We start from the raw sequence: 24555 nt of genomic DNA on the forward strand, positions 1-24555 counted from the left end.
TGCTCGTATATATATAGAAGATTGCAGTTAGGGCAAAGTATGCTGCAAAAGGCTGTAAACTTTATTTAGGAGATTACAGTTTATATTTAATATTATATATAATTATATTTATATAATATTATACATCTCCTCTTGCGGTATGCGTTACTACTAATTGGACAATGCGCGGGAAGTTTTAAATATTTGGTATGTATATGTATATATCATGTGTTCAAGCATATTCATCTTATAAAATAATCATTGAATACATCGGTTTGGGGAGTATTGGGGAGTATGATCGATCGAGCCGTGTAAAACGCATCGAAATCAGTGATCTGTAACCAGTAGACTGCGGATCTTTATGCATTTATAGTAAAATTGAGTATATAGATTATAGATAGATGAAATTCACAATTGTTGAAATATTTTGAAAACTGTCTGATATTATGTGGATATTATTGGATATTATGATAAATTACAATCTTCTCTGATATTATTGGATATTATCAGATATTATCCAGATATTATCCTACTTCTGTTGGCATCACTGTATCAATTGCTTTTCGTACCAGTTTAGACAACCATTCAAGGCCATCAAGGCAGTGCAATTCAAGGTTACTTTTGGTTACTTTTTCAATTCATCAAATTTCTTTTTGCGGTAAAATTCTACTGATTGGATTACATTATTTTGTTTCAATCATGAAAATCATTTTTTACCATTTTTTACGCATCAATAGTTTTCAGTACATGCAATTTCATGAGATATTTTTGAAGCGAAAGGACTGGATGGGACTGGGAAAGGACTTGAATTTTTTTATTGTGAATTTACTGGAATTTATCAGAATTTATCAGAATTTATTGGAATTTATCTATTCATTATGTTGGTATAAAAGAGTCAGGATTGGTCAGGATATTGAGACAGAGAGGATTGAGAGCTGTTGAGAGCAGTTGAGAGTGGTTGAGAGTCAGTGAAATCATTGGTGAAATCCATAGACATATAGAGATAGACTGCGCGGCCTGAACGAAGCGCTGAAGTCCACAATGGCGGCATGCGAGAGAGAGAGAGCATTAGCCGGGGTCCATAGCGCTCTCTTTCTAATTGATGTGTCGACACATCATATAGAAAGAGAGCGCTATGGACCCCGGCTAATGCTCTCTCTCTCACTCTTTGTACCGCGCGCCGCCATTGTGGGCTTCAACTCGCCCATAAGACGGCGCAGTCTATCTCTATATGTCTATGGTGAAATCATGAAATTTATCGTGAACCAATCAATCGTGAACCAACCAGTGAACCAACGTTTTTCTAGTGGATTTTATTGAAAGAAACCAAAAGAAACTATCGCGAAGATTTCACAGCCTGGTTCTCGTTTCGCGCATAGCAGATGATAGCAGATTACTTCAAGCAACTAATACGATTGCGAGTTCGATACGTATGATATACAGTTTAACGTCGATTCAGTTTTTGTTATCACACTTTAAATTAAATGTTGTCTCTCCCGGTTGCTGTGTATCGAATCAAGTCTTCGGTATAGAATAGCGCATCAATTATAAGTAAGTATATGTGATGATTAATACAAATTCACGAAAAACATTTCTAGGTTAGATGGAACGGATCTTGTTTAATAAAGGGCATAGTTGGTTATAAATATTCAGAAGTTCGTGGCAAATTTATCAGGACTGTTGGAAGAATTTTGACGGAAAATATCTATCCTGCGACAGGTGCTACTAATTTATTACACGCTTCGAATATCACATTTTTCTGACTTTTCAATGTATCCATGACGCTCACTCGGATAAATCGTAAAATCAACTGTACACTAATCAGAGCTACGTAAGCAAAAATCGAAAAAAGACAGCGATCCTTTGATGATCGAACGAGACTTATCAAGAGACATTGTGTAACGATTATATAAAAATTTTCATGGTTACGAAGTATGCAGAATTAAAGGTATCCAAACTTTTATTACACAAAAACATTGCTTGTATCGTTGATATTTTCAAATCGAACTAGAATAATGGAGAAGTTCATAGGAGTTCACCAGCTAAAAGGGATACTAAAACATTTTCCAAGGAATATTAAGTTTTCTTTTGCATATGGATCAGGTGCGTTTCAGCAGTTGAACAATCAGACCAATAACATGTTGGATCTTATTTTTGTCGTTCGTAACATAAATCAATGGCACGCTGAAAATTTAGAACTTAATCCGAAACACTATGCTCAACCTTTAAAGTTGTTCGGACACAGGGCAATCGCCAATGTGCAAGAAAATTGGGGAGCCAAACTGTATTATAATACATTAGTTAAGATGGCAGGAGGATACACTATCAAATATGGAGTAATCTCTGAAGTTTCGCTGATAGAAGATTTATTAGATTGGAACGACTTGTATTTAGCAGGAAGATTACACAAACCAGTCAAAGTATTGGTGGAACCGAACGGACAGTCTCAACTACCTACAGCTTTAGTACAAAACTTACATTCGGCCGTGCACGCTGCTCTTTTATTGTTACCGCAGCATTTCACAGAAATTGATTTTTACAAGACTATAGCCAGCTTATCTTACATTGGCGATTTTCGAATGACCTTTGGCGAGAACAAAGACAAAATTAACAATATCGTATTGCCGCAGCTAGCGCAGTTTAGAGAATTGTACAACTCAATTTTACAGCATTTTGAAAATTATGTGGATATTCCAAAGTTAGATCAAATGGCTGTTACCTGTCACCAAGATACAAGTCCAGCTACAAAGATACACCATTTGAATCAGTTGCCTAGAACGCCGCAAATTAAACTTGTTAGAGCATGGTCGCAGGGTCCACGATCAAAGGATACGGAAGACTGTTTGCGCACGATCGCGTACGATCCCGAATGCAGCGAAATATTAGAGGAATGTTTAAAGCAAATAGTCTGGAGGTCCAGCGTCACTCAAAGTCTGAAGGGGATCATTACCGCTGGATTTGTGAAATCCGTTAGATACAGCGGAACAAAGATAATGAAGATGTTACAGTCGAGTCCTCCGGCTAATTTGCTTCCCAAAGCAGAGACGGGTCAGAGTAAATTCGATAAGATAGAGACACTGAAGAACCAGGCACTGCCGAAGGCAACAGACAAGCGCATAGAGTAGTAATTACATCCCTTTTAGTTATACTTTAATTCTGTCATATGTACTACTGTTCACACAGCTATGTTTTTCAATAAACTAGTCCAGTTAAATTGCGACTACTTTTTTTTTTAGGTATTGTTTAATGTCCCGGCGATTTTAAAATACTGTTACCGAAATGGTCTGCGGTGTACTTGAGTTTGTTGCTTTTTCTGGCTAGTATAAATGTTAGCGGGCGAGAATCATCTCTACTGTCTGTCTGCATCCATTGATCTTATAAAGTATTATATAATGCGCACGCCGCAAATGTTACCTCTGTTGAAAAATGAAATTTCTGGTACTTTCAGTGTTTGATTAAATCTCGAGAACAATGGATTCTGATTCCGAGAGTCAAGACAGCGACGAGGGCCGGCGATTTCGTTTCGAAGCTACCCGGAAAGATAACGTGCGACCAGAGCCGAAGCTTGGGAAACGCACGAGATCGAAGCCAGAGTACAAATCCGACCACGACGACGCCGAATACAAAGAGAGGAGAGAGAAGTCGAAGCACGAGAGCAGCAGAAGAGAACGAAGATCCTCGAAGGAGCAAGAGACCGACGACAAGGATTTCAGACACGCCTCGAAGTATTCGAAGCATAACGTTCACGAGGTGAAAAGCTCGAGACGCGAGAGCAGCAAAGAAGGGAAGGACTACAAAAGCGCGAGGGATGCCAGCACGGACTCCAGAACGTTTGCTTTGTCTTCCAAGCAGAAGATCAGGGACGCGAAGCAGCACAGGAATCGGGACCGGAGCGAGCACCGGAAACACAGGTCTCAAGATCGGTCGCACAGCAGAAACGAGGACGACAGGTCGCAGAACGACAAGTACAGGAACAAGTCGCACGAGAAGTACAGGCACCGGTCCCGCGACAGAAGCTACCAGTCGCATAGGCAGAGGTCGTCGGACCACGGCAGATCCCGGGGTGAATTCGAGAAACACAACTCGCATAAGAGAGCGTTAACAAAACCGGAAACCGAGCAGCAACGGCTACAGGAGGTCTCCTCGCCCAAGAACGCGGAGCAGAACCGTACCGACAACGAGCTGCCACCGGCGAGAGATTTGTCGGTTGAGAGCCACGAGTACAAAGAGCTGGATCTGTCAGAGTTCGATGTCCTATCGGAGACGGACGAGAACTTGTCCGAGGACTCGGACGCGAAGGACAGTTGCACGTTGTCGCGGTACCATAAGACCAAAACGAAAAAGAGAAACTCGAACGACGGACATGAGAACTCAAGGAAGAGACAGGCGACAGAGAACGAACACTCGGACAGCTCTCCTAAGGTAAATGCGAGGAAGGACGACCCGTCCTATGGTTCCGGCAATAATAATCCTGGTGCCATTTCAGATTCCGCGTTTGGTGCCGCGTCGCCTATATTAACGGGATCAATCATGGAAGATCACGACAAACGCTCCAAACCCGATGCAACAGAAAAGACGACCGAACCGAACAGTAAAGAAGACAAGTTGACCTCCGGAGAGACAACTTCGTTGCGCCTTGGCCACCGCGATTCTCTAGAGTCCGCGAAAGCATCGTCTTCCGATGAGGACACAGCTTACGGTCCAACTTTACCACCGCAATTGATCACCGATGACCATGCGAACGACGACGCGGAATCAGTCAAAAATCCGAGCTTCATTGGACCTTGCTTGCCGGAGAGTTATGTGCGAGACGAGACCGAGAGTCTCGAAGCTGACGCGATGGATCATGATGATAAGAATGATTCTGATACCGAGATGATATTCGGTCCAGCGTTGCCGCCGCATTTGCTAGAACAGAAGCAGAGCAATGGAACAGAAACGAAGGTTATAGGTCCTATTCTACCGAGCGCAATTCAACCCTCCCACGACGAACAGATAGAACAATCAGACTCCGAGAATGAAGATGCGATCGGCCCTTTACCGATCGATCATCCAGCGTTGAGAAGTAGTTACGTTTATAGACAATTGGAGCACAGGGCACAACGAATTAAGAATGAACAAATGAACGAGGTAAGCGTTATGATTCGCACGACAGAGTAAAAAAAGAGTGTAACGTTCGCATTGTTGATCGTTTTAGGATAATAGTACTGCGAGTCAACGAGAAGAATGGATGACGGAATTACCACCGGCGCAAATCGGCAATTTGCAACTGGGTCCACGGAAGTTCCGTGTTAGGGCTGGTCCAGACATGTCTGATAGATCATGCTGGACGGACACTCCGGCTAAGAAAGCTGAGAAACAGAAACAAAAAGTCAGTGGAACATCGTCTGTTTATTCCTTTAGCTTACCGAGGAAAATCGTTAGCCCGGAAATTCAGAAAGTTATGAAACCTTTCCCTGTTTAACATTAGCTTTTCAGAGTGTATCTAAATTTTTATAATAAACGAATTAATGAATTTCCGGGTAGGGCGTCTTCCTTTGTCAGACTTATTTTGTATGTCAGTGGTAACATAACTGCTTTATTGTTTTTAGGAAGAGAAAGAGTTTTGCGATTATCAAAAGTCCTCCACGAAATTACCCGAGAGAAGTCCCGAAAGCGAAGCCGGAAAAAGCAAGAAACGCGAGAAATCGCTTTTGGAGTTGCATCAGAGCAAGCTTCAAAAGAAAAAGAAGGTATTGGATTTTTTTACAAAGATAGGAAATTTCCTTGACATGCGAATGGTGAATTGTGAACTGTTGCTTTCAGAAAGAAGAGAAGGAAGCAAAATTGACTGGCCAACAGACTGTCAGAAGACCATTCGACAGGAACGTAGACTTGGAGGTGAATAGATTCGATCAGGCTCAAAAGAGTGCCATCATAAACAAAGCACGATGTCTCGACGATAGGTTCTCTCGTGGGAAAATTTAAGAAATTTCTAGGAAGTTTAGAAGTCTTTACAAAATTTATTAAGTTCCGCGAAGCATACACTCGTAATCTGGCTCACTGTAAGCGATATTGCTAATGAGTGCCTTCAACTATAAATAGTACCAATCGACTTTAATTTACGATTGTTTCGGATTTAATTTTTCTTCTCTTTCTCGCTTTTTAAACGGTTTACATTGTTCAATTTGTTCGCTGCTCAATCATTTTAGCGATTGTTAATTGTTAAGAATACGACTCTGAAAAAAGCTTACATTCTCGCATCGCGTATACATTTCGATGTATATTCAATCAACGACTCGGAATATGTATAAACGAATGAATTATACATAACATCGTTTTTATTGATTTTACTGACATTTATTGCAACTTGGATCTGTCTTCTGTATATACAGTATACAATAGAACTGTATCCCATGTAAATGACTGTTCTTCATTACATCAGATGTATATATACGTGTAACATTTATCTATTGTATTATAAAAACATTGTAATTCACGGAAACTATACATGTTAAGCGAAAATACGGAACCATAAACAACGTACATACTGTGTACAAACATTGAAGACGACATTCGCTTCTCTTTTTTGTTCTTGTGTCACAGACTCGATTTTTTATCTGTGATAGTTGGAAAAAACTATGTCAATGTACTGTGTTTATCGTCTAATGTAACAGTTACGGTTGCACCATGTGTACTTTAAATATACTTTTTAAGAAAATCATTATGTACATTTCATTTGTTTAACGAACCAAATAAACGATTTTTTACTGAAATTACAAAATCCGATTCTGTTCTTAAAAAAAAATTAAACCTTTGTCCCAGATACATATTAAAATTTTTAACATATAAACTGTTCACTTATATCAGTTTGCGAATAATCAAAATTATATTTTGTATTCTATATGTATTACATATTTTATTGTTGAAAAAACTGGTTCGCGAGTTCGAAGTTAACAGCAAGTAGGGCAACGAAAAGGTAAGTGATAAAGGGTTCAACAAGAATATCGTACTCGATGAAAACGACAAGCGACCTATACAAGCTACAACGAAGCGTTTTTCAGTATTTTCAATGTCTTACGCTTGAGATTCTTTATTTTCGTCGACGTGAAAATCGATGGGTCGGAGGCTGACATTTAATTGAATTTAAATTTAGCGCTTGCAGAGCGTGAGTGATTACGTCCGGCAAGGCTCTGTGAGTTTTGTGAGATAGCTACATAGTTTTCCTCGATCTTCTCCAATCTTCCCGAGGAAAACGTTCACATATATCTATGACATCCGCGTGACTTCACTGATCGTGTTGCGAAAAAAGTTTCTCGGAGATCGTATGTACTAGCCGAATAAATTATTCTCTTGATTTTATCGCACTAGTGCTCGGGATCAGTTTAGTTGTTGTCGTTATGAATGAAACCCAGTGGTGAATCTGACATTTCCTCGTGAACTTTACTCGGTGGATTTAATCAACGTCGCAGTCGATCTTGCGTCGTCGTGCGGTTTCTATGTACATATGTATGTATCATTCGCGAGAATTGGTAATATAAACGCCTCTTTGGTCCGCGCGAGTCGCTGCTCTGCAACATCGAGAAATAAAATATCAAGGAAGAGGACGAAGACAAGGAAGAATAATAGATGCAAATGACACGCAACGTATGAATGGTGTGTGCGTCGCGTTGCGCGCTGCTGATACATCGATAAATTACGTCTGTTTGGAACCGTGCATGTGTACGCGTTTGCACACGACAGTACGCAGCGTTCTCGGCTGAATGAGAGACAAGAAAAGTGTAACAGCAGTACGTATTAAAAATCTATCTGCACGTTCGCGTCGATCGTTATCCACGGGCAAAAAGAATCTCGTCGTCAGAGTTAAACGAAATTCGTTTCTCTCTCTCTCTTTTTGTGTGTATCGTTATGCGTACCTGTGTGTGTCCGTGTGCGCGCGTGCACACAGGGACACACACACACGTACGCCCGCTCGTACACGCACGTCACTTTTATTCAAGCTGTTTATACACATTGAGAAACCCATTATTATTGTCTATTCGGTGTTGTGTTCGATGCGTCAAACTTCATATACGTATTGACATGGCAACTTCTCGAAATAGTCGGGGGAACAGGTACGATTCTTGTGAACTCCCCCTTCGTTGTTTACAATTGTTTATCTGGCAATTAAATGACGCAGCCGTTCTGCTAACGGTTTACGGCCAAACGTTAAATATGAAGTTTTAACTATGTCACTTCTCACGCTCTGCGTTTGAGCAGGATTCGAGCATTCGCTCGGACCGAATTGAAAATTTTCTGTACAGGTTACGAATAAGTTCTTTGTCACGCATCGGGTATAACCAGACGTATCTTCGTCTTGGAGATAATGAAATTGTACAATAACTTTCTAACGGTTTGAATATGGACACTCGGTGCGATTTTGTCACGGTAATGTTTCTGGATCGTTGTCGACGATAAGTACGCAACAAGGAAGTGTGCGAGTTTTTAAAAGAATTCGACGATTTTTTTTCACTGTTTAAGGGAGGTTGTTTTACGCGGTGTTCATTTTTAAGGAACTTTTTCATATATTTAGCGCGTACGAGATGGTGTAGAATGAAAATTTTCTTTTCCAGGTCATCGGTGGTATCCTGTCCCGTGTAATGGAGATATTCTTGTCTATCATCTGAATGTTATGTATAATAAGTTTTCGCCCGAAGAAGTTTTCGGTGGAATATTAAAATTGACAGGACGGTGGATACTTGCAAATTTTAAAACATGAGACAGTGTTGCTTGAATCATCAACTTCAGCTATGGCTTATGTTTCTTATCTTTTGCGTGATGTGCAACAGAGCAGACATTCTAGTATTCTCTGCAGCCGCCAGGCATCAGATCGAAGAAGAATTCAGTGACATGCCAGCTAGATTTGGTGGTTTGATACCATCTGAGGGAATTAAGGTATTTATTGTTTGGTTTCAATGCATTGGTCGATCGGTTTAGTCAAATACTTTCAGACTCAAATACTGCCAAGTTTATTTTGTTGGTTTTGCCTCTAACGTCTGAGTAAAATTGCCTGTATCAGAGTCACATCATATATATTTGAGTCCATAAATCTAAAAATGAAAATATTGATATGTTCGCATGTACACTTATCATTTTAAAGCGCTATTTGAAGTTCACACATTTTTATCGAGTTTCATTGCACCAGTCAGTTATAACTACCACAGCGTCCTTGGAAAGTTCAGTGGCAGTCCATCGTGTTAAAAAACAATTTGACCTCTGCTTCGAATTTCACCTAATCATCGATTACATCGTACACTGTAATTGAATAAGAGTTACACGAAATTCTGAATTATATCAACTGTTATTAGGGCATGGTGGTATATACAGACCCACCTACAGCGTGTCATGATATACAGGGTCCTCCGAACACTACCAATTACAACGGTAATTGGATAGCTTTAATTGCTCGCTATAATTGTAGTTTTGAAATAAAAGTTCGAATGGCACAAAAAGCTGGATACGATGCTGCAATTATCCATAATACGAACAGCAATGAGTTAGGTAAATATGTTTGTTTGCAATACATACTGTACAATGAATTCAATGTTTGTTCAGCCATAAATACATAATGTGTTTTGTTGTAGAACCAATGTCAGCAAAAGATCCAGTAGGGATTGTGATACCATCTGTGTTTGTGAGCGAGATCACAGGATTAATTATCAAAGAAAATTATTTATACGACGAGTTGTATTTTGTACTAATTAACGATGACACACCATTTAATATTACACATTTACTTCTGCCTTTTGCTATTGTTGTTGGAATATGTTTTCTAGTCATGGTTATTTTTATGGTAAGACCATGCGACAGCTACTAATGTTATTCAGAGATGTAATTCGTTATGTTTTTAGAAAACGTGTCCGAGTATAAAGTGCTTATCTTTCAATTATAGATTGTTAGATGCATCAAGGATAGAAGACAGCAAAGGAGGCACAGGCTGCCGAATTCGAGCTTGAAGAAAATTCCTACGCACAAATATACCAAAGGTGACCCATATGAAACATGTGCTATCTGTTTAGATGATTACATAGAAGGAGAAAAATTAAGAGTATTACCCTGTGCTCATGGTTGGTATAATTGAAATAAAACCTTTTTCATCGAAAGAACAAATGTAACGACGATACAAAACAAACGCTTTCAGCTTATCACGCGAAATGTATCGACCCGTGGCTAACGAAGAATCGCAGGGTTTGTCCAGTTTGTAAACGAAAAGTTTTTGCCGCGAATGAACAAGTTGTTACTGACGAAAGTGATTCGGATGCTGACGATTCGACACCTTTAATTCGTGACGGTCACCAAGGTAGTAGACGCTTAAAGTAGCTAAGAGCTACTGCTTTTCTTGCTGATAATTACATTGTCCAATCAATTTCAAATCAACATTTCTACAGGCACCCAGGGTGGAACGTTTACGCGAAGTTACAGACGCTATTTGAGGGATAATTATTTCGCGCCTGCCCCGAGCTCGCCGACGCAGCAGCAGGATATGATTCATTCTAGTAGCAGCTCCGATTCTGATCACTTCTCCGAGGCATCCGAAGACGGGGCTAGCGCGAGTGCCGGGGAACCGTCGAGCAGAATCGTTTTCGTGAGTTCCGATGCTCACAGCATCAATGGTGAGTAACCTCCGTTTCTATCCGCAACCCTTTCACTGCGTCGCCATCGGCGATGATCTAGCGATTCATCCCGTGTAGATCAGCGTTCCTCAACCTTTCTGTCGCGCGATCTAATACATTTGATGATATACATATATTACTCAAAATATATGTATGTACATATACGTATACGATCATAGTAATTATACATATCCAGTTAATCATTAACATTTTTTAAACCATCGAAGACTGTCTTTTCGAGATCTCTCACTCACTGGTTCGGATAATCGAAAGTTCGGATAATTGACGCTCTACTGTACTCACTTTTGCTAGATCTGTGAAACCAGTTGGACGATTGCGATCGGAAGCAGAGAAAGGGTTGCTAGCGGGTCGAAGAAAGCGAGGGCACGGTATACAAGCTTTATGATTTAATGTTAGGCGAGCTGTCGGAGCTGGAGTGTTCTGGGAGCAGCACCTAACCGTACACGGTGACATTGTACACGGACACAGAGGAGTTTTCCAATGGCCGGTCGTCCAGGAAACACCCATGCAAATCGAGATTGACTGCCGTGCCAAGAAAGAAACGTTGAAACCGAGCGCCACGGATTCGTTAAAGGAGAGAAATCACGTTTCCGCGTAAGACATCGCTGCTAGGTTCATCTTCTATTCACCCTCCGTGAGATTTCCAGTTGTCTTGAGCAAAGATCTTATACGTGCGACCACTGGAACGTATTAGAGTTTCTTTTTCTGTTTTATTTAGACCTGGCATCGAATGCCAGAGTCACACGATCGTGGAAACGGAAGAGCATTTTTTCGAACAGTTTCGAGAGTCTCGGTGTGTTACCATTGTTTACAGAAGTATTACGGTTCATCGAGTGAGGGCGATAAACGGTTTTGTGAAAAACAGGACACCATTACGGAAGATTTATTGTAAATCTATCTTCCTTCGTAGCACGTTCGTAAGCTCTTCAAGCATTTCTTTTCACGTACTGTGTTTTATACGAGAGTAAATGGAATTCTTTTAATCGAGAACGATCTGCCATTATTTTATTCATATCAAGATCATTGTTACCCCCAATCAGCTTATCTTGATTAAAGGTCGCTTTGAACGCATGGAAATTGTTACTTTGATAGTTAAGACTGCTGATTACTTTTCTAGGCTGTCTCAATCGAGTGGGCCGACGTTTTTGTGTGGAAAGGACAGTGATCAAATAAACTGCGACTTTTCCCCCAAGGAATATCTTTGAAACGTTTCTCCACTCGGTATCCGGTATTTACAGCCATTTATGGCCTACGTATTTTATGTTTACACAGAATTATTTGGTTCGCATACGTTTTTATCTTCTCCCTTGACCAAAGGGTACGTTTATGTCGGAGCTGCGGCAGAAACTGTAAAAGCGTCGCGCTTGCTTGCTCCTCCTATGCAAATACTTCTATCATAAAACAATGGAGTACGTCCACGCGTCATTCTGATCGTTTATCGCATCTTCAACATAAGCGTATTCTAATACAGTAACTCATGCAATCGACCAAGTACCTTTTAAAACAGAGAATAACTTTCTTCAAATTCACCCAAACGACTCGAACTATTTTGAGAAGCTAGAATGATCAATTTACTAGATGATAAGTAAACAAAACTTTTGATCTAGTCTTGTAATGAAGATTTGTAATATACGCTTTGTAGATTCATGTTAGTTACGATGAAAAGTCATGGAAACAACAATTTTGTAATAGTTTGCAGCTCGTTGCAAAATTGACCGATTTCGATGAAATTTTCAGCATGTATACAGCTAACATGAATCTACAAAATGTATTGTTTACATTTTTATGAGGCTCAGTTAAAGAAGTTGTGAATATCAACCCTCATAATTTTGTTTATGGTCCAGTAAATTAATCCTTCCGGGTTTTGAAAAGCTCCCAAGTCGTTTGGAGGAATTTTGAAAAGAGGTGTTCGATAAGAAGACTGCTTGGTGATTGAAGTGAGTCGCTGTACGTACAGTTCTGTTCCGTTTAAGCGTACTCAGTTAGACGTTAGCGAACGATCGAGCGCCAGCTCGGCTATTCCATGAACGCTGAACATAAAACGCGTGCCCTCGCGCGGCGCAGTCTGCGATGGATTTGTAAATATTATTTCCTGGTATATATACATATATATATATAACTTTTGGGAGGGTAAAACGTGGGAGCCTCCTTAGCGCAGAATCTGCAAGACTCTTTTAACAGTAACCAAGGGAAGCTTTAATCAGAAATATTTCTAACGTTAGCCGTTGCGACGTTGACGAAGTTGAATCCGTAGAGTTAAGTACTCGCGAGGCAAAGATGCCGACAAACGGTTTTGCCTGGAGGCATGGTGAAGTTTACGCTGCGATTATGAAATTTTACATTAATAAAAACGAAAAATCAGAAAAAAAAGAATAAATATTCAAGAACGTTTTCATACTTCGTATACCGAGTTGTCAGTCTCTGCAAGGACTCTGTACATTCGTATTGTATAGGTGAAATTAGTGTTTACTGTCATTTTTTAATCGTATAAGGAGGGGAGGAACAAACTGTCCGGAAGAAGCAGTTGGCAAAGATAAATATCTGCAGATTAGGGGTACGATGACGTCCCGACATGTTGCTTGGTCATTGTTAATATAGATCCCTCGGGAATAAAGAAGCGAAAGGCAGGTTGTATAAACTGTGTAAATAGTATGAGAGATGACGGTTGTGTGTGTATATATATATGTATGTATATTGTACAATATCGGAGATTTAATTTTTACTCGGTCACTACGACACGCCTGGCTCGGAAGAGGAGCAGGCCCGCTAATGTCTCATCGTTTAACGTTAGGTGTACTGTCCAAATAAAAATAAAAGATATTTATATTTTGTATTTTACATTATGCTGCTGATATCCTTGAGCGATACGGCGACGTTGCGCGTGTCTCAGCGAAAACCGAACGAGAACATTCGCGTTCATTATGTTATTCGAATTGATTTCGCACATCGGAGAAAATAAACGCAAAGATACGAGAATTTTTCGCGGACCTGTGTACGCGCTAGATTTACGGAGTTAGATATTATTAGATTTTACGCATTTATGAGAAAATGGAGTAGGTGTAATTGGAAACAGTAAAGACATTAGAAGAATTTTGAAATCTTGTTAAATTATTTTCAGCCTATTGGACTCATTAAAAAAGAAACTAACATTCTATTGAGAAAATTTTTATTTCGCATTTAGATCCGCAGTCTACATTTTCTAATTGTTTCTAATTTTTCTCGTGCCACGAACGTTCGTATCTCATACAGTTTCGCGTATTTGTTTCAGTGATTCGGGTACGTAAATCTAGCGTCGAGTCAAATTGTTTTAGTAAAATCGCGATGAGAAGACCGATGTTTTTTCAGCGTTTATCAGCGATCGCGTCGAGTGTTTTTCTCGCGTTTCCACGTTTTATCAAGCGAAACAAAAGAACGCGCGGCATTTTTTTTCGCGACTATCTCGATCGCTGACGGAAAGAATAATAACTATTGCGGCGACCTCGAGCACTTCGTTTTGCAAAGAAGAGAAACCGAGCGTCGGTTTAAGATAAATGCGTTGACCTTCCATAGATCACGTTTTCCCCTGGATCGAGGCAACGAACGTTGTCGATCGACGGAAGACACGTTTGTAATTACGCGTTTTAGTTTTAATACTAGAGATTGCTTCGATGGGACGCTGAATTTTGTACGCCAACCTCTTGCACTACGATTTTCATTTTATCCACAATTGGAATTAGTATTGATTGAATTTTTATATTTTTATCAGTGCTTACAATTAGAGAAATAGAATTTCATTTAAATTTTACAGAAATAATAAAAATACTTCATAAAAACAGAACATATAGAATGAAACAGTTATATTCATATGTCCCTATCGTAATGTAAGAAAGATTAGTTATCTAAAAATAATGTAGGTAAAATACAAAATTTGGCGTGGTCATCAACCGGGAAAAATTCTGTCTCCCATTTTTTGGAGATGCGACACTCAAAGTGTTAACCCTTAGCAGTCGAGTCACTAAAAATTGCTGTACCATTATTCACGATATTGTTTACATGATTAAGTATGTTGATATCTAATCAATTACTACACATTCAAGTATTGTACGAGATATTATATCAATTTCATATCCATAAAATGAAAAAATCGTATACAATGGAATTATTCTAGGTCGGAAGGAATGTATAATTTTCAAGTTAGAATAGCTCCGACTGCAAAGGGTTAATAGGCTTTAGGTAGATTAAGTGTAAGATCAGAAGATGTTGTGGATGTTGCGTTGTTAGGGGGCGATACCGAGTCCTAGAGGATCCACGAGGTGCATCGTCGATTCTCAGAACTGCCGATCCAGCGGGAAACGAGGGATCTATCGATCGTGGGGAGAGCAGGAGAATCCGAAGAAGGTGGAGGCGGAGAAGAGGACAGGGAAGAAAAAGGGGGCAACGTGAGGAAGTTCTGTGGTTGCACAGAAGGGAAGAGGGTATTCTAGCGGAGAGAGAGCGAGAGTGGCCGCGCGTGACGGCACAATGCCGTTTGAATTCGTCTCCTCGTCTCCTCGTCTCCTCGTGGCTCGGAAAAAATCGCTCGAAGACAGGCCGCGATTTCGAGGGAAGATCGTGCCTCGGTTCGACCACGGTTCGGCCTCTCCAGGCTCTCCGAACAGCCTCTCTCGTCCTCTCCACCTTCGCTATCGCAGCAACCCCGATTCTTTCCCACCGCCTCCGTTCGAGGATCTTTTTCGCCCATCCTCTCGATTTCTCCTTTCCTCTCCTCTTCCGCTCAGTGTCCTCTTACTCACCACCGGATCGACATCCCTTTCTCTATCCTCTTTTGATGCTAGAACCGCCGGATCGGTTCGAATCTTTAGGAATTTTTTCAGGAGAACTATTCAACTTTTTGTGCTAGAATTTTGCACACATTTTTATGGGTATTCGAAGTATATAAGTTACCTTTCCTAGGTAAACATAATGAAAATTGCTTGAGTTATAACCTTTTTTGACAAATTCCTCAACGGAATAGACCGCTTTGACTATCTCAAAGTGCCCTTCTTTCAGATAATTTTCAAAGGATAATTAATGTTAATTAATTTTTAGAACAAAATATTAAAAGAATGACAGAGTTGTTAGCGAATATTCGTCATTAGAAAGCGTTGAAAAAACGAATCATTGTTGTCACGCGAACGATTGTCTGCTCGCGAGCGAATTGATAGCAATTTGCGGTGACACAGAGGAAAGACGCGTCCGCCCTTCCCCGACAATAGAATCGAAGATGACTCATTTGTGGTGAGCTATCTCCTGTTCATAGCGTTATCGCGGCGAGCAAAGGAAAAATCAACGTCCATTTAAATGGCACATACGAGATTGTTTGAAGAAAAATCGGGTTGTAACAGAATTAAGTCGCGCGGAGAGAACGAGCGTTCATTATCTAGTTTGCGTACTCGCGCGATAACGTTTTGATAACGGAGAAGAAGTTACGCAGTCGCCGCAATGTATACTGTGTACTGTCTGCAAAGGAGCTTCTTTTTCTCCGTGTTGATACACGTGCGATAATTAACGCGGATCTCGTGTATGATCCCGAGTAGGTTCGCAGAAAACGTTCACAGAGTTCTGGATCACGATCGGCGCGCGTCGTCGATCTCGAATAATGAAGTTCCTCCGAGTGCGAGGCTATTAAAGTGACGAATTGCATACAAAACACTCTCGCGTGACCTAATTTTAAGATATCGCGTGAGCAACGCTCCTTCTTTCACATTTTGTTTGCACGCGTCGCGAGCTTCTTCGCTGAAGAATATTATTATCTTCGCGATATAATTGTTATGACTTTTAAATTTTAGCGGAGATGCTGGAAGATGAGGATCATGCGAGAAAGATGAGGAGGCTGTCGCTGTCTTGGTTATTGAAGCAACTGTAACATGTGAGTATTATTGTGTGAAATTAGGGGATGGATTAATGAATGAATTTAATGACGGATAGATCCTGAGGAGCAGCTTGAAGGATCGTCAGAGGATGTGGAAGACGCACAGCTTTGGAAGTAAGTGGGAAATCATGGTGACCAGGTATGCATAATTATTCCGTACAGATTCATGCATTAGGTTTTCCAAAAAGATGCATCGTTGCTTTCTGTATGACAATAACGTGTGTTTCAAAATAAATGTTTGAATTTAATGAATTGCAGAAAAAGTTGTCAGAGTATATCAAGGTTTCTTCAATGATAATGAATGTTCCTTTCAAACATTGAGCTATGCGAATGTACATTGAATGATGACCTAATGCATTAAGCTTGCTTCAGTGAAGTGAAAGCTGCTTTCTAATAAATGCACTGAGAGATGGCACAGTCTATTTCGATTCAGTGAAAATGAAAGTTGCTCTTAAGATGATCGTCGATGGTCGTAATACCTATTAATTATTTTCGCAGCAACGTCCAATAGAATCCAGTAAGTTCAAGATCACAGGACACAGTACGCATCGGAGACTCATCTATCGGAGAAATTAGTTGATAAGCCGACGGTCAAGGTGACTTCTGAGGCAACTAGATAGGGGGTCCATTTTGACGCAGAGTTTAGAATTTTATTCTAAAACGGGAAGATATTGAAAATGTTTGCAAATTTATTTAGTCTGATTTCTGCTATCGGTTTACTTTATTCAGATACAAATAAACATGGAGTGGCTGTTATTATTATTAAATAGCGGATTATAAACACCGTCACAACGCAACTGTGCCCATGGAGTGCAAAGCATTTAAACATGTAAAACAAATGAAATACATCAACGACTACCATAAAATTGATAAGAATATTCTTTCAAGGATTAAAACAAATGAACAATGTTCACATTAAACACATTACGTTCGAAATCCTGACCACGAGTCTCCGATATTGCATGGCAAGAGGGTTGAACAGTTCGGTCATCGGACTAATTGCTAATAAGCGATCTATCTGGTAACGGGGACTATTTACGCGAGAAAACAGCAGACTTCGGTGACAAAGGGGCTGGCCCCGAGGCGAAGGATAGGAGGCAGATGGGTGAAAAAGATGACGAAGTATTAGCGGCGAGGGAGATTTAGGGGGTTAGCAGCGCGGCTTGACCGAGTAACAATCAAATAGGCTAGTCGTCCGCGTGACTAACCCGTTACCGCTGCTGCAGCTGCTCGCGAATTATCGATTCGCGAAAATTTCCCTCCGCCGCGCCGGTTGGGGACGTGCGCGCGCTGCGAGCGGCAACGAGGTTCTCCCTCGACCCGAGAGATCATCGGAGGGAAAACCAGAGAACACGCAACGAGACGTCCTTGGCGTAGGATACGCCTTCGCGCGTATGCGTATATTCGTGCGCGAGGAACAAGCCCGCTCCGAACACCCTCTAACACAGGGGTACATGCGCCCTGCGTCTTCCCATTTCGCTCGCGAAAACAGAGGGAATTCCGTGCGTCCTACAGCTTCCGCAACCATAATGGCCTAACCGGTGGTCGGACGCGGTAAACTACCCTTCTCGGTGCACGTTCAACTTGAATCGTATACTTTGACTTTGTAGATTTTGAGCTGTGCGATATTCGATGTTGCAGCTGGAAGTTTCAGGATGCTACACAGAATCGAATGGAAATCGTGGCACAACCGGACAGAGGGTGATTCTATATAAGAAAAATAAGAAAAATAGTTGGTATAACATTTTTTCATTCGAAGCCTTCGTTCTCGAGAAAATCGGGTTTGACCAACAGCGAGTACGCGTGCTATTGATAGGAATCGTTTGACGCGTCTGATCATGACCAACCAATTCTACTTTCTGTAGATACTGGAACAAGCGACTCCATGGATCTTTCACATATCATTGTCTAAGCAGACTGAACGTTAGACCTGGTTTCTACCAGGCACTTTATTTTTAAAATCGTGGTCGAAGCAGATTGATAGGATCTGCTTGGATAAAACCGTTGTCCAGTTAGACAGGGCATAGGATCTGCTAGAATAAATGTCCGAACAGACTTGCTAGAATAAAATCATCCAGGCAGACTGGCCAAAGATTGTACTACAGCAAAGTGGATGCCAGTTGTACCATTTCAATTGTCCCCCGTTCTGCTCACATTTTTAACGGCGCGGCGATGGTCTCTCGATCGGGTTGGTTCTTGGAGCGTCTACGAGAGAGGGGTAGTGGATGGCAGAACACGGTCGGCCGATCGCGACAAGCAATTATAACTACTTTTCCACTTGAGATCTGGATGGTATTAGGTCGACGAAGGCGAGGCGAGGCGAGGCGCGAAAGTCGTGCCCGAGGGGTGGCTGGATCTCGTGGGTCTTTCTCAGCCTCTCGACCTCGCGGTCCGATCGAAGTCGACGGCGTGTAACGCGGTGATGTGTTGCGACCAACGAAGTCAGCCTGGACCCAGACAGAGTCATTGGGAGCTGGGGAAATGGTGCAGGCTGCGATTGGTCCCAAATGTTGACCTTTTACTCGCAACGTCTACAGAGTCGTTTGATGAAGGGTGCGAACGACGCCTGAGGGTGCGTTTGTGTTCGACCTCCGATAAATCGAAGCCAAGGTGAAAGCAAGCGGTAGAAATGCTCTCTATTGTTTTGTAGTGGAAGTGTTCAAGGTGCGAATACACTAGCAAATAAATCGCGACATTTTTTCGGAGGCGTTCACATTTAGAGTTGTATTGACGATGGACGTGGAGAAATTAATAAGCGAATGAAACTGTCAACTGTGTCATCACAGTATTAGTATCTAGTGTAAGCACAGTAAAGAAAGATATTTTTGGGGAGAGATCGACTTCTATCACAGCTGCAATATAAACGTAGCCTACGACATTCAGACCTCGTAACGTAAGTCTCAGATGTTTATTTTGTAACAAAACCTCGATGATACGCACTGCTTATACTGTATAATATACCGTGTATCGCAAGGGCTGTTGCGTTCGCTGCACCACTCGATTGGCACGTTTCGTATTCGAGTGTTCTGCAGTCGAAGGGTTGAGGACGACCTTCGCGAAGTCAACCTTATTTCTCTTGGGGCTAATGGTTGCAAGCATTGACCCCCGAATGCAGACATCGCTTAAAGGCCTCAGGATTTTTCAGAGACGGTTAATTTTGGTTATAAGACCGTCTTCCATATTCTGTAACCGCTCTATGCTAATTCTCAAGCTTCGAAAAATCCAAAGACCCCCACCAACTAAACGGTCGCAAGTACCGACCGCCGGTTACAAAGACAGTGGAACCGCCTCGGTACTTTTCAAGGCCGGGCAATTTGGACCATGGGACTCCCACATTTTTGTATCGCCTCGGTGGTGCCACAGCTTGACTTCCAACGATATTCGGGTCGTTCTCGTCGAGCGGTTCGGCCGTTTCGAATTCTCGGGGGCCGGTCGCGGGGATCCATACCCGCGGAGGCCGATTTTTTCCCTCGTCCCTCTGCTCCCCATCCCCCCGTTTCGTCGAAAGAGGTAGTAGCAGCAGTAGCGGCAGGCGCGGCTAGAGTAGCGGAGAGAGTAGCGTCCGGAGACGGGAGGATGGCGGTGACGAAAGAGAGTCTTCCGCGAGAGGATCGAGACGAGCACGGTGGGAATCGTTCGAGGGTGGACTCTCGGAGGGTATATCGGGGTGGGGTTTCGACGGCAGCGCGGAGAAACAGGGTGGGGAAACACGACAGAGTCGACGGTCGTCGCTGAAGGTGGTCGAGGAAGACGACCGGCAGCGTGTGTACTGTTGTCTTTAACGGCGTACGTAGGGAGAGAGAGAGAGAGAGAAAGAGAGAGAGAGTGGGAGCCAGGGAAAGAGAGCTAGAGAATCACCTAGAGAGCCAGAGAAAAAGAGAAAGAGCGAGAGAAGGGGTGCGTCGAGGAACCGAAAAGCAAGTCAGGGGTAGCGACAGAGAGAGAGTGTAGCACAGAGAGAGAGAGAGGGTTGATGAGGAGAAGGGAGAGGTCGAAGGGAAAGACGAAGCAAGGAGTGTCGTAGCGGGTGGCAAGGGCACGAGAGTGAACCGTAGAGGGTAGGGGCGAGCTAAAGGGTAGTATCGAGACGACGAAGGGTAGCTAGGGTAGCTAGAGGGTAGGCCGGCAGAGGTGGCGAAGCTACCCGGACTGGGAAAAAGGAAGATGGCGGTCCTGGCGATACTTCGGCGTGGCCGCGTGGCCAAGTTCCAATGCGCACGAGTCACAGCATCCCTCTTTTCGTCCCTGTTCCACCCATCCCTCTCTTCTGCACCCGCTCGGTGAGATGTTCTGGCTCCTCTGTTCGCTTGCAGCAAAACCTTCTGCGATGGAGCGACTCGCGTTCCCCGCGGGGAGAAAAGAATCCGTGAAAAAGCGGGTCCGCGGTGGTGGGAAAGGAGCGCGACCCTCGTGGAGGCTTTCTCTAGAGAGAAAGAGAGAGAGAGAGAGATACCGATGATTATGACCGTCGCGATTGCATGCACCGGAGAGGGATAGGCGTTCAGGGGAAGATGGATAGATAGGAAGAGAGACAGAGATAGACGTTCGTGAGTTAGGGGAGGTGCGGCAGTAGGCAGGAAAGGGAGCGCAGGGGTACCAGAGCGGTAGGGGTGAGTGGAGCTCGAGGGGGTGGAAAAGTAACGCGACACACCGGGCGCCGGAGCGAGATGAAAAGAACGGGGATAATAGTAGGGGATGGCCGGTGAGCTAGGTGGGGGATACGATCGGAAGGAGAATTTCGGGACGAGCTCGTGTGTGTGCTCGTGTATGTGGCGTGGCAAGGGAGGAAGAGAGAGAGAGAGAGAGAGAGAGAGAGAGAGAGAGAAAGCGCGCGCGCGGGCGAGAGACAGAGAGAGAGATCCCCCGAGTTGGAAAGACAGAAAGGCCGAGGGAACGAAGGAGGCGCACCGAAGTTTCCGTCGTTCTCGCGAAGAGGGACTCTCGGTACGTTCGCTGCCGATCCGCGCGCAGTTGCTGGTGCGCGGTTACGGGGTCGGTGTTACCGTGTCACGCGCACGACCCCAAAAAGAGTGTGTATGTGCGTGCGTGCGTGGCTCTCGGCCGTTCGTACGCCGCGTCGCAGGACGTGATCCTGTTCGCGGCACGGTAAACGCGGAGAGAGATCGAGGGAACGACAGAGACACATACACATACCGTGGCGTGGCGCCTCGCCTCTCTCGAGGCCTAAAAAACCGAGCATCGCCGATCGGGAAAGAGTGGCGCTGAGTTGCACACGCACACATACACTTGCAGAGGGGACGGAAAGGTTGTTCGGGGAGAAAAGAAATTCGGCGGATAACAGGGAAACCGAACCGAGTCCACGAGTGGTCGTCGCCTTTACCGCTCGGCCGCGAAAAGTGGATTCGTCGGGCACCCCCTTTCGAGCGTTCCAAACACCGCGCCCCGTCCTCGTCCTCGTCGTCGTCGTAATCGTTGTCGTCGTTGCTTCTGGCCGCCGTGGTAGTTCGCGGCGGTATTTTCTTCTCTCGGTAGACGCGCGAACATATCTCTCTCTCTCTCTCCCTCTTTCGTTGTCCGCTGCAACGGGGTACGCGTCGCGCCGCGCCGCGTACACGGGATGATTCCGGCGAGAGGATGACAACGATGCTGCTGTGCGCTTAGCGATCGTCTGCGCGTTGCGAGAGAGAGACGCGCGCGCGTGCCGAACATCAACCCGTCGCGCCGTCGTTCGTCGCTGGGTTTCGTGGCCTCCTACACTGGAGGAAGGTTTCTCGAGAGACAGACAGACAGAGGGTGAGGAAGAGAGAGAAGGAAAGAGAAAGAGAGAGGGAGACAGAGTGACAGAGTGGAGTCGACGCAACGAAACGCGAACGGAACGCGGTCCGGAAGGTGCGCCACCGTCCTGAGAGAACGGTGTCACGAGGAGCAACGAGTTCGGGGACAGGACCAGCCCGTTCCTCGAGGCGACACGGCTCCGATCGTGACCGAGCGCGATCGTTAAACTTCGTTACTCTCGTCCTCGAGGAGCGTTCCGCCGTCGTCGACCCGATCGCTGGTTGTTTGTACAGTGTCGTTCGTCGGAGTCAGTCCGAGTGGAATCGTCGAGCCTCCTGGAAGGGAACGGTTGATCCGCAGCGACCGGAAAGTCTCGATCGATCTGCGGGGCAAAGGGTACGCGCGGATTGCTCGGTGCCGCGATACGAGGAGGCTGGCCCTTGGGATAGAATAGCGGTGTCCGTCGACCGTCGAGATTCGGACAAGGAATTCGGTAGAAAGAGAGATTGGAACGGTCTTGCCACCGTCTACCGTTCGTGGAGTCGCCGTCACGGAGTAGAGGAGCCGTGCGCGCGCTCGGCCGCGCGCGCGCGCGCGTGCTCTCCCGCGCGGATCCTGGTGCGCGGTACCATCATCGCCGAGGGTGAAACGCTATAACCTCACTTTCCCTTGGAACGATCCTTCGAATTCCTATTCGGCTGGTCCCCGAGTAATTCCGACAAACACCCTAGGAACCAGACCCGGCCGACCGACTACCTAAAAGAAGCCAAACAACCCCAAACATTATCGAGAAGAAGACTACGCGAAGGTCGAGACCGAAAGAGGAACAGACAGCATCGTAGAGGTTGATAATCCGAGAGAGGGAAAACGCAAAAGTCGGTCTCCCCCTGGAAGATAGCATCGAGCAACGAGGTGATCCAGCGAGAAGTTCCCAAGCTCGGGTGGCGAACCCAGGGGCTTTGGGAAGCTAGGTACACGGTTACCCGTGGCCACTTATCGAGCGGGTGTGTCCATGAAGTCGACGCAATGGCAACGCACGAGCGAAAGGTTGCCGGTGGCCCGTAGACCATCAACGTCAACGTCAACGTCGTCCGCCTGGTCGTCGGCGTCGTCGTCTACGTGGTGGTTGGCACGGTGGGACGCGTTGCCGCGTGGCCGGCAAGCGTGATCATCGACGACGGCCGGAGGGTACGCGGGAATAGGCGTCTAGGATGCAGCATGAACCTCGGTGCCCTGTCGCTGGAGCTGGTGAGCTTCGGAAGGGGGATTACGGTGTCCAGGTGCTTTCGCCGGTCGAGAGGTCTCGGGTCTCCGTTATCCTCGGGACGGGCAGCGGCTTCGTCGCCGTCGCCGTCACCGTCAGCAGCGCTGCCGGCGCAGGGGCAGCGAGTGTCGTGGTGCTCGCGCTGGTCACCGTCCTGCTGGTCGTACGGCTCGAGAGCTGCCGTTGTCGGAGTGTACAAGGATCCGCGACGGTGCCGGAAGAAGCGGCGGCCACCTGGCAGCAGACCGCGCGAGATCGAGATCGAGACCGGGTGGATCGGTTGGGTCGGGATCAAGATCGGGATCAGGACGAGGAGCGGGTGGAGCGGTTTCATCGGGACGGAGTCCGAGACCAGGACAGAAAAGAAGAAGGGGAGCGAATCCCGGAGGTTCCGCAGAACAGGATCAGCGAAACCGGTTGTCCATCAGGAGGTATCGTCGAGGGAGGTGCACGACACGAGGTGCTGGTGGTGCAGGTGGCGCGGCCGCAGGAAGAGGAGAAAGCGGTGGATCATCGTCGGTGGAGGAGGCGGTGGCACGAGGGTCTCGAGTGCGTCGAGTGCGCGGTCACGCCGTTGTTGTTGCCGTTGCTGTCGCTGCCACGCGAGTTGGCCCACGGCCTCGGTTCCTTCGCGGCCTCTGTCGCGTTCGAGATCGCCGCGGCTCGCGGACCGGTGGTCACCAACGCGGACCCGCCGATCCTCCCTTATCGTTCGGACATTCGGGAAGAGGATCGGTCCCATCGTCGTCGGGGAGTACGAGCACGAGAAGGAAGAGGAGGAGAAGGTGGTCGCCTGCTCCAGGGGGACTTCTAAGGGCCCCGCCGACCCGGGCCGCTCGGACAGTTGTCACCTGGCTATCGGCTCCGGGATATCTACGAGCGGGGCTGACATCATTCACGAGCCGTCTCGAGAGGAAGATCGTCTCGACCGTCCGCGAGAGGAGCAATCCGACGGACCTGTCATCGTCGTCGACGGTTCGACTGCGTCGTTCTCGGTGGATCGGTCGTTGCACGGGGAACCAGTGGAACAAGTG

At 44.9% G+C, this 24555-nt stretch overlaps 3 protein-coding genes across 6 annotated transcripts; all 3 read left to right on the forward strand.

Moving 5' to 3' along the window:
- The first annotated feature begins 1365 nt into the window (after nucleotides 1-1365).
- LOC143209773 (phosphatidate cytidylyltransferase, mitochondrial) lies at nucleotides 1366-3438 on the forward strand. Of its 2 annotated transcripts, XM_076425891.1 has the most exons (3): nucleotides 1366-1505; nucleotides 1578-3103; nucleotides 3216-3438. In XM_076425891.1, coding segments are annotated over exons 2-3 (1110 nt in total). In that variant the 5' UTR covers nucleotides 1366-1505; nucleotides 1578-1994; the 3' UTR covers nucleotides 3217-3438. The 2 variants fall into 2 exon arrangements, with proteins under 2 accessions (XP_076282006.1, XP_076282007.1); XM_076425892.1 differs by lacking the exon at nucleotides 3216-3438 and having other exon boundaries at nucleotides 1369-1505; nucleotides 1583-3193.
- On the forward strand, nucleotides 1389-6732 carry LOC143209770 (uncharacterized). 2 transcript variants are annotated; one of them, XM_076425883.1, is made up of 5 exons: nucleotides 1389-1530; nucleotides 3428-5109; nucleotides 5177-5350; nucleotides 5571-5711; nucleotides 5785-6732. In XM_076425883.1, exons 2-5 carry the CDS (start codon nucleotides 3451-3453, stop codon nucleotides 5944-5946), a joined length of 2136 nt encoding a protein of 711 aa, XP_076281998.1. In that variant the 5' UTR covers nucleotides 1389-1530; nucleotides 3428-3450; the 3' UTR covers nucleotides 5947-6732. The 2 variants fall into 2 exon arrangements, with proteins under 2 accessions (XP_076281998.1, XP_076281999.1); XM_076425884.1 differs by lacking the exon at nucleotides 1389-1530 and adding an exon at nucleotides 3144-3337.
- A 412-nt stretch (nucleotides 6733-7144) lies between these two features.
- LOC143209772 (E3 ubiquitin-protein ligase RNF13) lies at nucleotides 7145-13455 on the forward strand. 2 transcript variants are annotated; one of them, XM_076425890.1, is made up of 8 exons: nucleotides 7145-7748; nucleotides 8571-8892; nucleotides 9306-9498; nucleotides 9582-9790; nucleotides 9890-10064; nucleotides 10139-10297; nucleotides 10386-10610; nucleotides 10923-11063. In XM_076425890.1, exons 2-8 carry the CDS (start codon nucleotides 8713-8715, stop codon nucleotides 10928-10930), a joined length of 1149 nt encoding a protein of 382 aa, XP_076282005.1. In that variant the 5' UTR covers nucleotides 7145-7748; nucleotides 8571-8712; the 3' UTR covers nucleotides 10931-11063. The 2 variants fall into 2 exon arrangements, with proteins under 2 accessions (XP_076282005.1, XP_076282004.1); XM_076425889.1 differs by having other exon boundaries at nucleotides 7146-7748; nucleotides 11028-13455.
- The last annotated feature ends 11100 nt before the right edge of the window (nucleotides 13456-24555 follow it).

This window comes from Lasioglossum baleicum, chromosome 6 (assembly GCF_051020765.1).
Source record: "Lasioglossum baleicum chromosome 6, iyLasBale1, whole genome shotgun sequence".
In the NCBI taxonomy this organism is placed as follows: Eukaryota; Metazoa; Arthropoda; class Insecta; order Hymenoptera; family Halictidae; genus Lasioglossum; species Lasioglossum baleicum.

What these genes read in the sequence shown, in the direction of transcription:
- LOC143209773 (XM_076425891.1), top strand. Translation starts at nt 1,995, where the DNA reads ATGGAGAAGTTCATAGGAGTTCACCAGCTAAAAGGGATACTAAAACAT.
- LOC143209770 (XM_076425883.1), top strand. Translation starts at nt 3,451, where the DNA reads ATGGATTCTGATTCCGAGAGTCAAGACAGCGACGAGGGCCGGCGATTT. An exon ending in AGAATGAACAAATGAACGAG is followed by an intron (nt 5,110 to 5,176) that starts GTAAGCGTTATG and finishes TGATCGTTTTAG; the next exon opens with GATAATAGTACTGCGAGTCA. An exon ending in AGCTTCAAAAGAAAAAGAAG is followed by an intron (nt 5,712 to 5,784) that starts GTATTGGATTTT and finishes TGTTGCTTTCAG; the next exon opens with AAAGAAGAGAAGGAAGCAAA.
- LOC143209772 (XM_076425889.1), top strand. Translation starts at nt 8,713, where the DNA reads ATGAGACAGTGTTGCTTGAATCATCAACTTCAGCTATGGCTTATGTTT. An exon ending in TAGTCATGGTTATTTTTATG is followed by an intron (nt 9,791 to 9,889) that starts GTAAGACCATGC and finishes TTTCAATTATAG; the next exon opens with ATTGTTAGATGCATCAAGGA. An exon ending in CGATGCTCACAGCATCAATG is followed by an intron (nt 10,611 to 11,027) that starts GTGAGTAACCTC and finishes ATTTAATGTTAG; the next exon opens with GCGAGCTGTCGGAGCTGGAG.